This window comes from Dromaius novaehollandiae, chromosome 10, assembly GCF_036370855.1.
Source record: "Dromaius novaehollandiae isolate bDroNov1 chromosome 10, bDroNov1.hap1, whole genome shotgun sequence".
Taxonomy (NCBI): domain Eukaryota; kingdom Metazoa; phylum Chordata; class Aves; order Casuariiformes; family Dromaiidae; genus Dromaius; species Dromaius novaehollandiae.
The window spans coordinates 16,530,383-16,545,009 of NC_088107.1; the positions used below are offsets into that span (position 1 = coordinate 16,530,383).

Below are 14,627 nucleotides of genomic sequence, written 5' to 3' on the forward strand. Positions count from 1 at the left end.
CTCTGCCTTTGGATCATTGCATCCACAAAGCACTGGCAGGTGTTGAAAAGCTCAGCATCCCGGTCAGATATCCTTCAGTACACTGAGCTGCCACCTCACTGTATACAGTCTAGGAGCAATCTGTGCAACTGTATGTACCTTCTGTAGAATCATAGAAATTGTGTAATGTTGTGTTTTTAGTCAAACTAATTCCCAGGTGGTGCTCTGCTTTCCAGTCTCCCAGCCCATCTCTGTATGCTGGTGCCAAGTTCAAAGTACAGTGAGACAGCACGAAAGGATCGCAGCTGGGTGTGACAACATTTGCAGGGACCCAGAGCTGTGAATTGTGGCAAATCTGTAAAATAGAGTGTAAGATAGCATCGGAGCCAGAAAGGTAAGGCCACGGGTCCAGGCTAACGGGAACAATCCAGCAGACACCTCTTCTCGATCTCTCGGGGAGCGAGAGAGGGAGTGACTGCGGATTGTCGCTTCCTGGCTTAAACCTCAGTTAGGGGTGAAGGAGAACAGCAAACACGAAATAACGAGCCATAGTTAGAAACACACGCAGAGCTCGCCCTGGGCAGGGACAGACACTGCACCAGAACTCCTGTCTGCGTGGAGGAGAGCTGTCACTAGCCAGAAGCCTCCTGTCACCGTCACCGCTATTGGCAGATAGCCAGTCACGCTAGAGCTGAAAAAATAGTTGTCAGCAGTACTGTCACAAGAGGGCTATCAAGAAAGCAAACGCACGTTCTGGGACCTCCTGAATCAGTAGTTGTAACCACGTCTTTGTGTTTTATAGCCCTCGCTAGATTTTCTTCCATGAGTTTATCCAACTGCTTTTTGAGAGTACATATACTTTGGATACTCAGAGTGCTCTGTGCCAATAGGTTCTATAATTTAATTTTGCATTTTATAAAAAACTACTTCCTTCTATTTGATTTTTAATGTGCTGCCCAGGAAGCTCACTTCAAATCCATTGTTCTCAAGGGTGGGAAATAATGAATAGCCTTTCCCTGTTCACTTCTGTGTACCACCTGCTATCTTCTAAACCTCTATTCCCCTCTCCCCACCACTGTCTCTTGTCTAAGCTGAAGATCCCAAATCTATTTATCCTGTCTTCATCCAAAAATAATCTCATACCTTTGAGCTTCTTTGTATACTTCTATTTCTGCTATATCTTCTCTTCAGCTTTTTTTTCTGTCTGAAGGAACCAGGTGTTTACTTGATATTACAGCTCCATCCACAATCTCTGAAATGTATTGGGTACTTTGGGGGAAAAGTTATTAATCAAAATGTTATCTTCACGCAAAGAGTGATATTTCTTGATCTTCTTGGTCTCACTTCTATGGGTTCATCTCGGCCTTGGCAAAGCTTAGAGATAATGAGGTATATTTTCAAACATTTATTATGCATGTAGGACCACACAGCCTACAGAAGGCCTGAAGAGACTGCAGGTGAGCACATGGGATACACAGCCAGCTAGCAATGGGGAGAGCAAACTAAGACTCTTCGCTACACTTGTGAAGTTTGCTAATCCTGGGGGAAGAGATGGAGATGATCTATATGATTTATCCAAAAATGCAGACCACTAAATGCACATGCAGATTATTCTTTCTTGGAGATTTTTACTTTGAAGCTATGCCTAAAACCAGAAAATGGTCCTGTTCAAAGAGATATTGGTAAGTCAGCAAGACATGGCTATTTTCCAAGAAAGAGCGAAGGCTGCTAGTAAGGCAGACAAAACTAAGAAAACTGCATTGTTTTTGTATTATCTGTGGACCAGCCTTTTCCTTATCTGCGCCAATAAGATTTGTATAAAAAATACCAAAATCCTCAGCTGATGCAGACCTTGCAAATTCCCCCGGAGATCCTACAATGGTACCTCACTCTCTGATGCTGTAGCTGGCAATCTCTTGCCTCAGTATGGCATCATAGTCTCTGTGCTCGTTCTTAGGACAGCAGTTCTCCTGTCTGTGCCTTGCAGTGACTAGACAGCTCAGTGTATATGCCTTTTCCCAAAGGGGAATGAAGTCCTAAAGGCACAACTAACCAGGAGAATCTCCCAGGTATGTGAACTCCTTCCCAGCCAAAACCACAAAAGCCACCACCTGGCTACCTACCAGCATTTGGATGGAGACATTACAGTTGACCAGAATGGCCAGGAACAAGTAACCACCAGTGCCACGGGACAGCCCAGCAGGTAAGCAACATGCTTGAGAAGGAGCACAGCCCTGCTGTTGGAGATAAACCTATTCTTTATCTGCAAACCTACTTGGAAAGCAGACACGCTGCCAGGAGTTAAGATAGTGGATGACTCGTATGAAAACGTGATTGTGGGCACAAGACACCTTCACACAAAACAGTACACGTAACTTGCAGCCAGTCTTGAGTTCAGAGAAATCCAAATACAGGTGGTAGTTCTATATTATTTGCCGTGGGCTATTACTTTCCTTGAGTGGAGAAGAGAACAGTAGCTGGGAGAAAACAGAAAAGATGGTGAATACTAAATGCAGACCCTTCATTCTCTCCTCTGGGCTTGAGCAATGCTTTCTTCCTCTCTTCCTTGGATCTGTGCCATGTTGATGGCTCTGTATTCTGCCCTAGGGACAGGGAACTGAAAGGCGGAAGAAGACAGACGCTTTGTACACAAAGGATGAGGCACCAGTGGTTTAATGCAGTTTCCATTTTTCCATTGCAAATTACTTCCCTCTTCAGCTTTCTCCAAACTGGGAAACAGCATATAACCACAGCACTATGATCATTAACATCGTAACAGGTAAGGACATCATATAGCCATAACTGGATCCTCTCATGGACTTAATTATTTCAAGGTAATTACATTGAGGCAGAGGATAATCTATCTCAAAATGCAGTTATATGTATTTGTTCTGCAACTTGTTTTCCACAAAAGCATCTCCTTCATCATAACTCCTCTGGTTTCCAAGGCACGTACTGCTCACGACAGACAGGGAGGCCACAGACAGACTTGGTGTGCGTGCCCAGAGCTGTGTACGATGGTGTAGGGTTACAGCATCCTTAGGCCAGATCCAGGAGGAGCTGAGTGCCTGCACTGCCCAAATCCAGACCTGCCATCTAAGAGTGCCTGCTGAGTGCCAGCTGATGCCAGGGCACCCAACCCACCTCCCCGTGGCACCCTAGCCCCAAGGCTGTCACACGTGCACTGAGCTGCGCTGCTCTTGCACCGCTCACCCAAGGCTGTCTGGGATCCAGGCGCTTTTGCAGCAGTCCGTACCCGTTCTCAGCGCATGGCCAGCAAACCGACAGGCCAGGGGGCCACAGACTGCCGCTGCGGCAAGGAGGCATCACCACCCGGGTTTCACGTGGTGCTCTCTGGGTAGAGCATTCAGGCTGGTACTGGGAGACAGGGATGGAGTGGCCTCCCCCGGCTCCAACTCCCATTTCCCCTTCCCAGGAGGTGCCTCGGCGTCACATGGACACCTTTGGGTGCCCTCTCAAAGCCCCCTCTCAAAGCTGCGTCGCGGTGAACTGAAATTCCCGGGACCAGCGGAAGCGCAACGCCCTGCTCGACCCGCAGTGTCCCCGGAGCAGCCCGCCCGCCGGGGTCCGCTGCCCCGCGGGGAGGGGGGGGGTCTTGCCGCCGGGGTCCGCGGACCCGCGGGGAGGGGGGGGGTCTTGCCGCCGGGGTCCGCGGACCCGCGGGGAGGGGGGGGTGGCGCCGCCGGGGTCCGCTGCCCCGCGGGAGTGGTGCGGGGGTGGCCCAGGGCCCCGGGAGCGGGGCTCTGTGCGGGGGGAGGCCGGGGGCCGTTTGCACGCTGCCCGCGGCGGGGTGCTCCGGAGCAGGGGGACGCGCGGGCGCGCAGGCTCCGCGGGGGCGGCCCCCGAGCAGCTCGGCCCCTGCAGCCGCGTGCGCGGGGGCGGAGCGGCGCCGGGCGGCCAAAGGGAGCCGCTGCCGGCGCGGGCCGGCGGCCGCCGCGATGCTGCGCTACAGCTCGGGGCTCACGGTCACGGCCACCACCCCGCGGAGGCCGCCCGGCGACGGCGGCCGCGCCCGGCGGAAGGTGCGCGGGGCGCGGGGGGCGCGGGCGCGGGCCGGAGCGCGGTCGGACCCCCCTTCCCCTCCCGTCCCCTCCCGTCCCGACCTTTCCCTTCTGCCGCTTCCCCCGGGGCGCTTTGCCGCGGCTCCCGGCCGAGCCGCCGCGCTCTGGGCTCCGGCGCGTCCCTGCGCCGGCTCCGCTCCGGCTGCCCCGCAGGAAACCTGCGGCCGGGACGTATCTTGGAGGCTGCCTGTGCTCTCCTTGAAGCACCTCTAGACATTTCCAGCCGAGAACTGCCCGTCCAGGCGCTGACGGTAAGGAGGAAGCCCACCACAATGACTTGGATGCTCTTGGCAAAACAGTCATTTCTTTTCCAAACGAGCTCCTCAGATACAGAAATACTAGTTACATTTCTTTTTCTGTAGTTTTCGTAACTAAGATGAACAACGATGGTAAATTAATCAGCTGGGAATCGTTTCTAAAAAGTTGTTAAAACTCTGGCAGGTACGTCAGGAATGTCCCTGCAGCCCCCCTGCTCCAAATAGCCTTTTTCCCTGCTGTGGCCCTGCTGTTCTCGTTGTGGCTGCGCATTCCGCGTGTGAAGAAATAAATCAAGTGAATCAAGTGACAGGCTCTCCCTTGCAGAGACGCGCTATTGTGTGACCATGACACTTGTTGAGTTGTTTAGTGATTGTTTGGACGCTCCAAAAATTTGGGCCCATCAGAGATGATAAAAACAGTGAAGAATGTCATGTGGCCGCATGTTTTATGCCATAACCTGCAAGCTGGGCTTTTCCACAGAGAAAATCTCTGGCCTTCATATGCTAACTCTCAATTTTTTAATGAGTTCAGGAAATACAGAATTTTAGGTTCACAGTAAAACTCAAATTGCTCACATATGTGGAAAAATTAAGATGACTTGGAAATCATACCTATTATCTTCCCTATAGTGTCTTCTGTCTTCCACAATCTTGTTGAGTTTTCTGCTCTAGTGTTTCATGGAGAGGTTAAAACTAAGCAAATTGGAGCGTTAATTTTCTTATTTTCATCCCCATGGTGTACTTTTCAGGGGCAATGTAAAATGGAGTTTATTTGATACATTCTCTTAAAGAAACTGGTAAAAGCTAATTTGCAAGTAAAACCCACTGAGAAGCTGCTGTCTTTTTGTAGTGAAATGTGAGTCCCTTACCATGAGTTGTCAAAAAGGGAGGAGGAAGACAGAGTAACTGCTAAATAAATGAAAGATGTGTGTCGCATTCCTACCTGCCTGTGGTCACAGGAGAAGTGCCCTTTAATTGTGGTGTTACGGGAAGTCTCGTAGTGGAGATCTGATGGTGGAGCAGACTGGTCAGCAGATAAATGCCTGAAGAAAGTGCTTTTCCACGCTTTTGGGATTGACTGAAATTAAATACTTGCTTCTTTTCTGCTTTCACCTTTGAAAGCCGAAAGCTAACATCTGGTCTTAGGCAAAGGGAGTGATTTTTGGCCATTGAGCTTGTTGATAAGCATAGAGTTGCTTAACAGATGTGTGATCCCCAAACCATTTAATTGTCAGAGATAGAAAAGACCAACAGAATTAAATTCTGGCCTTGTTAACTGCAAAGTTGATTTGCTGGTAGTTAGATCAATATTGGACCACATCCCCCGTGGTGGGGGAACCGTGGAAAACTTAGAGTGGGAACTGGTGCTAGTAGAACACCTTCTATTTTTCTATTGCTGTGTTAATAACTTTGGTTATTCTAATTATACCGCTGTAATTATTTCAGTATATAGTTAACAAACAATGTCTTTCTGTGGTTTTTTTTTTTTTTGTTTTGTTTTTTTTTTTTTTTTAAAGTGGGGTGAAGAAGAGTCTGGAGAACATTACTCAAACTGAGTCTGTCATCTGTATTTGTCTTTAAGTTGCACTCTAGTGATTTGAGTAGGATGGTAAATATGAATGTGGATTGTGGATCTGGGCCATGAATTCTTAACATTTTTAACTAACCTAGATGGGCTTTTTCCTTAGGTGCCATATTGCAGTGGTTCTTTCCTACGCTATCCTGCTAACCTCTTAGAAATTTGATAAATGAGCATGTCTTCACCTGTTAATTTCCATTGCACTCAGCAAACTTTTGTTGTCTGGTGTTACACTGGGGTGAGCCTGTCAGTTTTTGTTTTCCTGTCTGCGTATTTGTTTAGCAAATGATATCAGATTAGCTTTGGAAATATTGCTTGTGGGTTATTGGTGTCAGAACGCCAGACGTGAACATAAAACGTTGGCATGCTTACAATTACTTATGTTGTTGGCTTGCCAAAGCCACAGATGCTGCAAATTGAACTAAAATCTGATAGCCTAGAATACCTGATACTCACAGACTTCCTATTTCTTTTAAAAAGTTATGCTCCTGAAGTTACACTGTTGATGACATAAAGGTAGTGTGGAAGCCACTTTTGTCCTTGCCTGTTTTTTCTGCCTTGTTCTTACTGTCAGGCAGCAGCTGAAGGAAACTGAATCACAGCTTCTCCTGGCGCAAGGAATCCTCTTTCACTCTCCTCCCGGCTCCCTTTCTGCATAACCCCATTGTTTATGGGAATTACTCCTTCATCCTCAGTTGCACATTATTCCGCCACTGTTTGGCACTGAGTCGAGGCTCTTCCTGTTGTGATTTCATTTCCATTTTAAGGCATCACTGGAGCCTGTTTTGCTGTGGGAGGAGGGCTAGCTGTGATTTCCAAATGAGCCTGCTCATTCATTTGGTCAAGCAGGCTTGCGGACAAATGGTATAGTGTGCTGTTTCCGTAGGAAACACAGTGTTCTCAGAACGGTATAGATATCATATCTGTAATTGCTTCTGAAGGTTGGAGGAAAAAGTAGGGTCTGTTATTTCTTCCTCTTCATCCCTATAGTGTTCTTGAATTTCAACAGATTGGTCTGCAGTTCTGTCCTTGGGGAGAGCGCATGATCTGTGGTCTACGAGTCCTTGCGAATGATTACTTTATGTATTTGCTGCTCTTTCCCCAGGGATGCTGAGGAAGTGCTGTGCTTATAAACAATAGCCTGTGTAAGGTTGCCCTAGAGAGGCGTATGAAATTTGGTGGTACTTTACTGCTGCTGTACAAGCCTCCCTGGGCCTGACTTCAAGGCTGGACTGCTCAGACGGCTGCCAATGCCACCCACGGTCTGGCATTTACATGCAACGGGCTGCAAGGTGAAGCCTTAAAACTTTTCATTTTGTGGCAGATATACTGCTGAAAATACAATCCTGGTTTGAGGTGTTTTAAAAGCAAGGAGCTAGCACAGAAATGAAGAAGTAGAAAAGAAGTAGAAGTGTGATTTGGGGGGGCTAACAGAGAAGGCAAAGTAAAAAGTAAAGGGCAAGAAAATTAGTTTCAGTGGTAATAACACTTTGACTGTACAGCGTTCCTAGTCTCCACCAATTACTGCTATTGGTTTGTATTTCCAACATAGTTTTTTCTGTGATTTGTTTCATAGTAACCCTGTAACACATGAATTGCTGTAATGTGACTGGCAATCATGATTCACTAACTAGTATACAGGTATATGGATAATTAGTCATTTACAATTACTGCACTGTGAATCTGTAAATATGACAGCTATAATTAGTCCTATACTGACTAACAGGCAAGCCGTCTGCCAGCTTCGGAGAATCACAAGCAAACTCTGTTTCTCCTATCTTTGAGTTGCTTGTCACTATCTATTTCTGTTGGTTTGAAGTATTTTCCATGTTTTCTGCTAACAGTCTTTTTGTTCCTTTTAGCCCAGTGTTCCTTCATTTGAAACCACTGCAAGAAAGAGTTGGCTGCGTCTATCACATGCAACAGCACAAATTCAGTTCTATTTCCTATTTAGGGGCTGTTTTTTCTTTACTTGCATGGAGGAATGCCAGACTGTCTTTCCCATTTTGTTACAAATGCGCCTTTTAGAGGAAAGAGCGTTGCTGAGCTAATGGGAAGAAAGAGCAGGGGAAAATGGAAATTTAATAGAAGAGAAAACATGGTATTAATTACCTTGGGAGCCAATAAGCTCCAAATCTGAGGAGTTTATTAACATAGCTTGATAACTAAATTGTAAACAGGAAGCACCTTCAAGTCCTGCAGTACGAGGGAAGAATCTGGTGTTTTCTTCTCATGGAGAATACAGATAGCACTCAGTGTCAAAAGCCGGTGCGCATGGACTCAACTTCTTTAAATGCTTTCCATTGCTTCATAATTCTCTGGGAACTATGAAAGCATAACCCACTTCTGTACTAAATTTTCTCTGTGGCTTCCTTTTCTAGATTTCATAGCCTATGGCTGACTGCTGAATTCATGATACGGAGCCCACTGCACAAAACGTAGCCTCTACAGATGCGTCTAAAGATTACGTTTATTTCACCTTGATCTTTTTATAGACATCTCTTTTTTTCATCTTTATAGTACAGATGCATACCACACATTTTTAGGAACTTCACCTGTAGGTCAAGGCATCATTCTTTCTTGGCAGAAGGCCTTGCAGACCTAAAAGCCCAAACTGAGAGAGGAAGATGGAAGGCAATACAAAGTGGCATTGTTTAGTATAGTCGACTGTGCTTTTGGCATACCCGCAGTCTAACTGCTGTTGATTTATTTAGGCATTTCAACAGGACATTTTTAAAGCAGGGCTTGAAGAAAAATAATAAAGTTGCTGCAGGTATTTGCAAGCAGTTGTCCCAATTGTTTTTGCTTGGGGAGAAGAAAAAGCTAAAAGGTGCATGTTTGAAAATGTTACTGGAGGGAGGCTAGAGTAATTGTGTGGCTGGAAAGTGGGCATCCCTGTTAGGAGGCTGAAGAGCAGTGCTATGAACAGGTTGTGTTGTAAAGAGCCTTGAGAGGGAAATAAAATTAGCTTAGTTGATGTGAGAGAGAGTAGAAGTGAATGAATGAAATGGTGAAATCTGTGGTCCATGAAAAGGACTTTGCTACTACACTCTGAACACCTGTGAGCAGGATGCAATTTGCCTTTGTCAAGGCAAAAGGAAGTGCTGCAGTGATCAAGGCATGAACTCTGAGCTTGGGCAAGAGCTTTTGTGGATGCAGTGGAAAGGCCTGTTTCAACAAGCAGGTACACCTTCTGCGATGGCTGGATGTAGAGTAGTTGGGAGAAACTAGAGAGATTTAGATCAAATGAGATGCTGGGCTATAGAAGAACAGTGTTGAGGGCCCACAGTAACCATGAAAGAAGGTATTTCAGACAAATTGGACAGTTTTAAGAGTCATGTTTGCTGTCAACTGAGAGCTGGATTTTTACAGCAAGGTGTTGAGAAGCTTTGAATTTTGACAGAAGAATTTCTCATTTCAGCATTCGGTATCCACTGTTTAGGGTTTATGGTTGTCTTCCACTGCAAGGTCTCATGAATATTGCTAAGACTGAAAGTTGTAACAAAGCCTTTCTTGTATGAGAAGCATTTTTTAAAAAACCTCGTCACACCAAAGATCTCCTAGTTTAAGCAAGGCAAACAGTGTCGCTGGGGGTAGAAAGGTATCAACCCTCTTGCCCTTTTTCCCCAGCAAGAGAACGGCTTTTCTGAAATCCGATAGGAAACAAGACCGCTCAAGTTTTCTGTGAAACAGGTTGAAGCTTAGTTTTTACCAACGTCTTGGTATGTAACACATTTCAATAGCATTTCTGTTTAAATTCAGCGGGATTGCAGTACTGAGGTATCACTGAATTAAGTACTTGGATATATACGGAGCAGAAAAGGGACATTCACTCCAGAATATGCCTTTTTTTCTAAATAATCCATTTTGAAGGCTAGAAGCATGCCAAAACTGTGAACAAAGCTGAGAAACTGGAAAATGATGTTCATTGTTCTGATATCTCAGCTCTCAATGTCACTTACGAGAACATAAGAACATGTTGTTGACTGAAATGGATTCTTGCTATTTCAGGTATGTAATTATGGGGATGCCCTTGAATTATTTCTTGCCAGCTAAAAAACCCTCCAACTTTTAAATAATAATTTTTTTCATTAGGTTTGTGGCAGACAGTAGAAAATAGTAAATTAGAACTTGAATGCTAGCACAGTTCATTATAAAGCAAGTTACTAAAATAAACTTTTATAACACTCTTAAATCTAAAAGCAAACTTCTGTTTTCCTTGCAGATGAATGTCTGCAGGTTGCGCTTAACAGTACCACCTGATGAAGGCTCACAGCCTGAGCAAGTAACAAAGGAACCTGAGAGAAAGAAAAAAGTAAGTTTTAAGATTCAAAGTTAAATTCTGTGTAGACAAGGAGTAAATACTGTCACCTGCAGAAGCAGAAATTAGTTGTGATGGGAACCAGATCACCCTGGAAGACACAGGGAAGCCCAGCAAGTTAGCTGTGAGCTTTGAAACTGAGCTCTGGAGTTGGGGACAGCAAAACTGCATGTAGACTAGAAGGACAGTAGTAGATTTCTGACATATGGCTGAGGTACCAGCTGGTTTATTTGATATTTATGCAGAGGAAGAGAAGGAAACCCCTATGAAGAGCAGGGCCTTATATTAAGGATTGTACAAGAAGATTCTCACCTGAAGGAGATCTTGTGGTTCATGTAGGCTTAGCACTGTGCAAGATTTGTGTCTTAATGTGTATGGCTTGCCTGGGACTTGGGTATTTTGCTAGGTAAGTTAATTTTGGTAACAGATGATGCACCAATAATAAATACAAAATGAAGAATTCAGGATTGTTCTGAAGTAGAAATGATTTAAGGGTTCAAAAGGCCAGTTTTTCCTAGAAGCAAGTAGCATGCATGCAAAAAAAATCTTATAGCTTCTTTGGTGCAGAGCTGCCAAGAGCTCTAAGAGCTGTTTCAGTGCAGTAGATTATTTTTAACTTCTCTTAAGGATGAAAAATAAAAAGGGAAGCTGGATAGGCTCCACAACTTAACCACACTTACACTTTGATAAACCAAAACCAAACAAGAAGTTGGCTGCGTTTACCAGACCAAATGTCTAAATAGCCATATGAAAATAGGAAGCAATACAACAGCAGTGTATCTTTGAAATAATTGCTTAGCGGTTCTCATAAATGAAAGTAACTGTAAAATGACACAGAAAGACAAACATTTTAAAACAATAAAAATAAATGCAAAATTAAGTGGTCAAAATAAAGATTATTTATCAGATACTTCTTGTGCTGGAATCTTGTATACATTGAGCTCTTCAGACACCACTCTGGCAGAGTTATAGGTCTTTGAGGATCTATAAATGTTACTTACAGAATGCAGTGAAGAGGCCTTAGTACAAGCTAAATTTGGGCCACCATTAAACTGTAATAATTCATTCTGTTCAGAGGGGTTTAGTTGCAGCAGTTAGAGTAATTTCTCCCACCACCTTCAGTTCTCTGTTGGTTTGTACATGACTGCAGAAACCCTTGGACTAGCCGAAGGTGTGTAGGCCCATTGCCCTAAGAATAATATGTTTGTTTTTGAGGAGGATAGATATTGACTCTTGGTTTACTCACTTTGCTGGGCTGAGTAGTGTAATGATGAGAAAGAAGTGTAAATGATTAGGGCTGAGACAACTCTTAGTCACTTTCTTACGTGACTTTTTTTTTTTTGGTTTGTGGAACCTTGTATTTAATGAGAGCTGCACTTCCCCCTTAATATGAGTTAAGACAAGTGGATTTTCTTTCAGAGAATATTAAGGAGGGGGTATGAAGGCACAGTACATTATTGTGCTCATGTTACCTTCAATATACTACACATCTTTTAAGAGATGGGTCCTTTTTAGTTGAGACCAAAAAAAAATTATATATAATTTAATTACTGTATGTTCTTAGTAGTTTTCTAAAGCTCAATATTTTTACAAAATTCAAAGTTAAAGACTTTTAGGAAGCATATAGAAAGCCCTCAGAGCTAGATGGCATCTAATTAGTCTAATAGCAGTTAAAAAATACATGTAATAATTGTGCCATCAACTTCTGTCTCATAGCTTGTGTGTAATCCAGAAAGTATCCTGCAGATTGTATAATCATAATGTACAGAAGCAGCTACAAAAAATCACTGGTCATGAACTGTTTTTTCCTCATGCCTCTAAAACAAGATAGTAATTTATTGCTGGTAGATTTTTATTGTCCCTGTAATGTATTGCTTTATATATTTGGATTAGTTACTATGTAACTTGTAGTGCACACAGAACTACTATTTAGTCAGCTGTGATACTTTTATCTTTAAAGAAAATGCATCTCCTAAAAGCAGTGATCCAGTGTCTCTGTTGATCTACCCATGTTCAACTGATCTGATCTTCAGTGTCAATGAAATCCCTTAAAGTACTTTGAGAGCAACAAAATGTTATAAATGTTAGATAATCCTCAACCCCCCCTATAAGAACTATGTCTCCCATTTGTGAACAGGGACAATAAAAAGAGATTAGGGAACCAGGCACTTCCATGCCCTCTGCTTTACGATTTAAGGTCAAAAAGTACAGCTCTGCCAAGAACCAAAACAGCAAGTTTCTGAAGGAAACCACAGTTCTGTGGTACCTTTAAATGCTAGGTGTTAGGAGAAGAAACATAATGGAAAAGCATTTGGAAAATGTATTTGATGATTAAAGAGCCCGAGTGTGGTGCACGGGGAGCGGACTGTGTGTGCAGTCAGTGGGATGTGCAGGCTTTGCCGGGGCGCTCGGAGCTGGGCTGCTGGGGCGCTCCCGGCCCCGTCCGCACGGGACGAGCCCCACGGTCCTGCAGACGTGCCCTGCCTCTGCCCGCTGCCCGGCAGGGCGGAGACCAGGCCCAGCGGGAATGCCGGAAAACTATAAATACACCCTGGCCTGGCATTTGGTTGTAATCTTCCCTTTCCAATCTTTCATGAGAAGGAGGTGATTCTGAGCTGCCCTAATGTGACATCGCGATATCGTTCTGACCATTTGTTGGTTTTCTGTATATCTTCCATGAATGGTGGCACCTCTGGGGCTGAGCACCATTAGGAGATGTTTTGTTTGCAGAATCAGCTAGTGAACTGTACAGAAGCTCCCACTAATGCTAAGGGTTCCCAATACCTTGTTTTAGTGCTTGCTATCAGACTGAGTCTCAATTTTTATTGATTACATGAGTAGCTGTTAGTGTAGCCTTTTTCATTGCAGTCCAAGTTTAGCAGAAAATGTATGCTATGTTTCATTAAATCTGTATTAAGTATTAGTTTTATATGTATGTATAATCTTACATATAAGATGAAATTAGTATTACGTTTCTAACAGATTTTTTTTAGTCGCTGTATGCCTATGGAATAACAATAAAATAGCATAAGAGATTAAATGAAGGGATGGAGTTGGGCACTTCTGTTGCAACAAAATTGCTGCAAGCACTGACGTAGTGGGACTGCCTCTCCCCCCTTTTGTGAAAGATGGGCAGATGGTACACAGTTAGAGGGTGATCTCAAAAACTGAAGGGAGAGCTTGTGATCCTGTGTGTCAGGCTGGTTTTTTATATTTGTATTTAGGCTGCGACACCTTGAAAGAAACATGAGAACTAACGTCATGTGTAGAGGTTTGCTTCTTTGCTTCTTACAGGCTAAAAGCCTGCTGCTAAATATCTCTGAATCGCTAGCGCTGTAGCTAGAGAGTATCTTAAACCACCGCAATTTTGTCGCATTACTTCCATTAAAGAAGGACAATGGGCGACAGTGGTGTGAGGCTGTTTACTTCACCAGGAAGTACAAAGGAATATTGTCCTGGTCAGATTGTATGCAAAATCAATTGTCTTGAATAACAAAGAACTACCAGACAATTCTGTTGGCTGTGTTTGGGATTACTTTATTTTTATCTGTAAGTACCTTTCTTCATGCAGTTCACTGTCACGGCTAAATTTGGAAGTGTCAGTGCAAGCTGCAGCTAGGTGTTCGAGGGCAGAATATGGGGACACGTGCAGACAGATTTTTTTCTGTCTTTCAGATGGGCACATGGCAAGAGAATGAAAGAAAGAAAACACTAGAAATTTGTCTCACTTTCCTGTATTTGTGGCAGTTTGACCAATGTTAAGGCTTAAACCAGTGCAGTTATATGAATACATAACATTGCATACTTTTATTTTGGTTTGAGTGTCTTAGTTTGATATAGCATAAATCCAGTTGGTACTCTGGCTGTGTGTATCCTCAAGTGCTTCAATTTTAGTACTGGCTACTTGATTTTGATGTGTGCTAATTAAGTGACTCCTTCATTAAATCCAGCACTACATGAAGACCATAGAACAAATTCCACTGACTTCCGTGGCTACTGCTGTTATTTGCTGTATCTTATTTTCTTAGTGTATAAACATTGATGTTCTGGGTGCAGATTTCACTGATTAGATGTGACTTTGTGTGTAATGCCTGTCCTTTCTATTTTGAGATGGGCATCTAACTTCTACAACATTTCAAGGAGCTTAAAAGTTGGAATGTGTTTAAAAGATACTTCTTATTTAGCATCACGAGTTTGAGAACACTCATATCTCTGTCTTGGCACATTTTCCATATTCTAATACTGTTTATATATGAAGCATCCCTGAATGTAACATGAGTTTCATCAGCTGTAGGGAAATATAAAGAAACATAACTGCCTTTTCTCACAGCACAGTAACTTTCCTTGGTGAGATCAATATTAGAAACTTATCATTTTACTGGACAGGAAATATGTAACCTAAGTAACAA

At 43.7% G+C, this 14,627-nt stretch overlaps 1 protein-coding gene across 1 annotated transcript in view; it reads left to right on the top strand.

The window, feature by feature from the left end:
* Positions 1-3,884: 3,884 nt before the first annotated feature.
* The window catches only part of MYZAP (myocardial zonula adherens protein), a 59,122-nt gene continuing 48,379 nt past the window's right edge, over positions 3,885-14,627 (top strand). The window contains exons 1-2 of the mRNA XM_064517428.1: positions 3,885-4,022; positions 10,123-10,212. Of these exons, the coding sequence (XP_064373498.1) occupies positions 3,939-4,022; positions 10,123-10,212 (174 nt within the window). The 5' untranslated portion in view covers positions 3,885-3,938. The remainder of the gene's footprint in view (positions 4,023-10,122; positions 10,213-14,627) is intronic.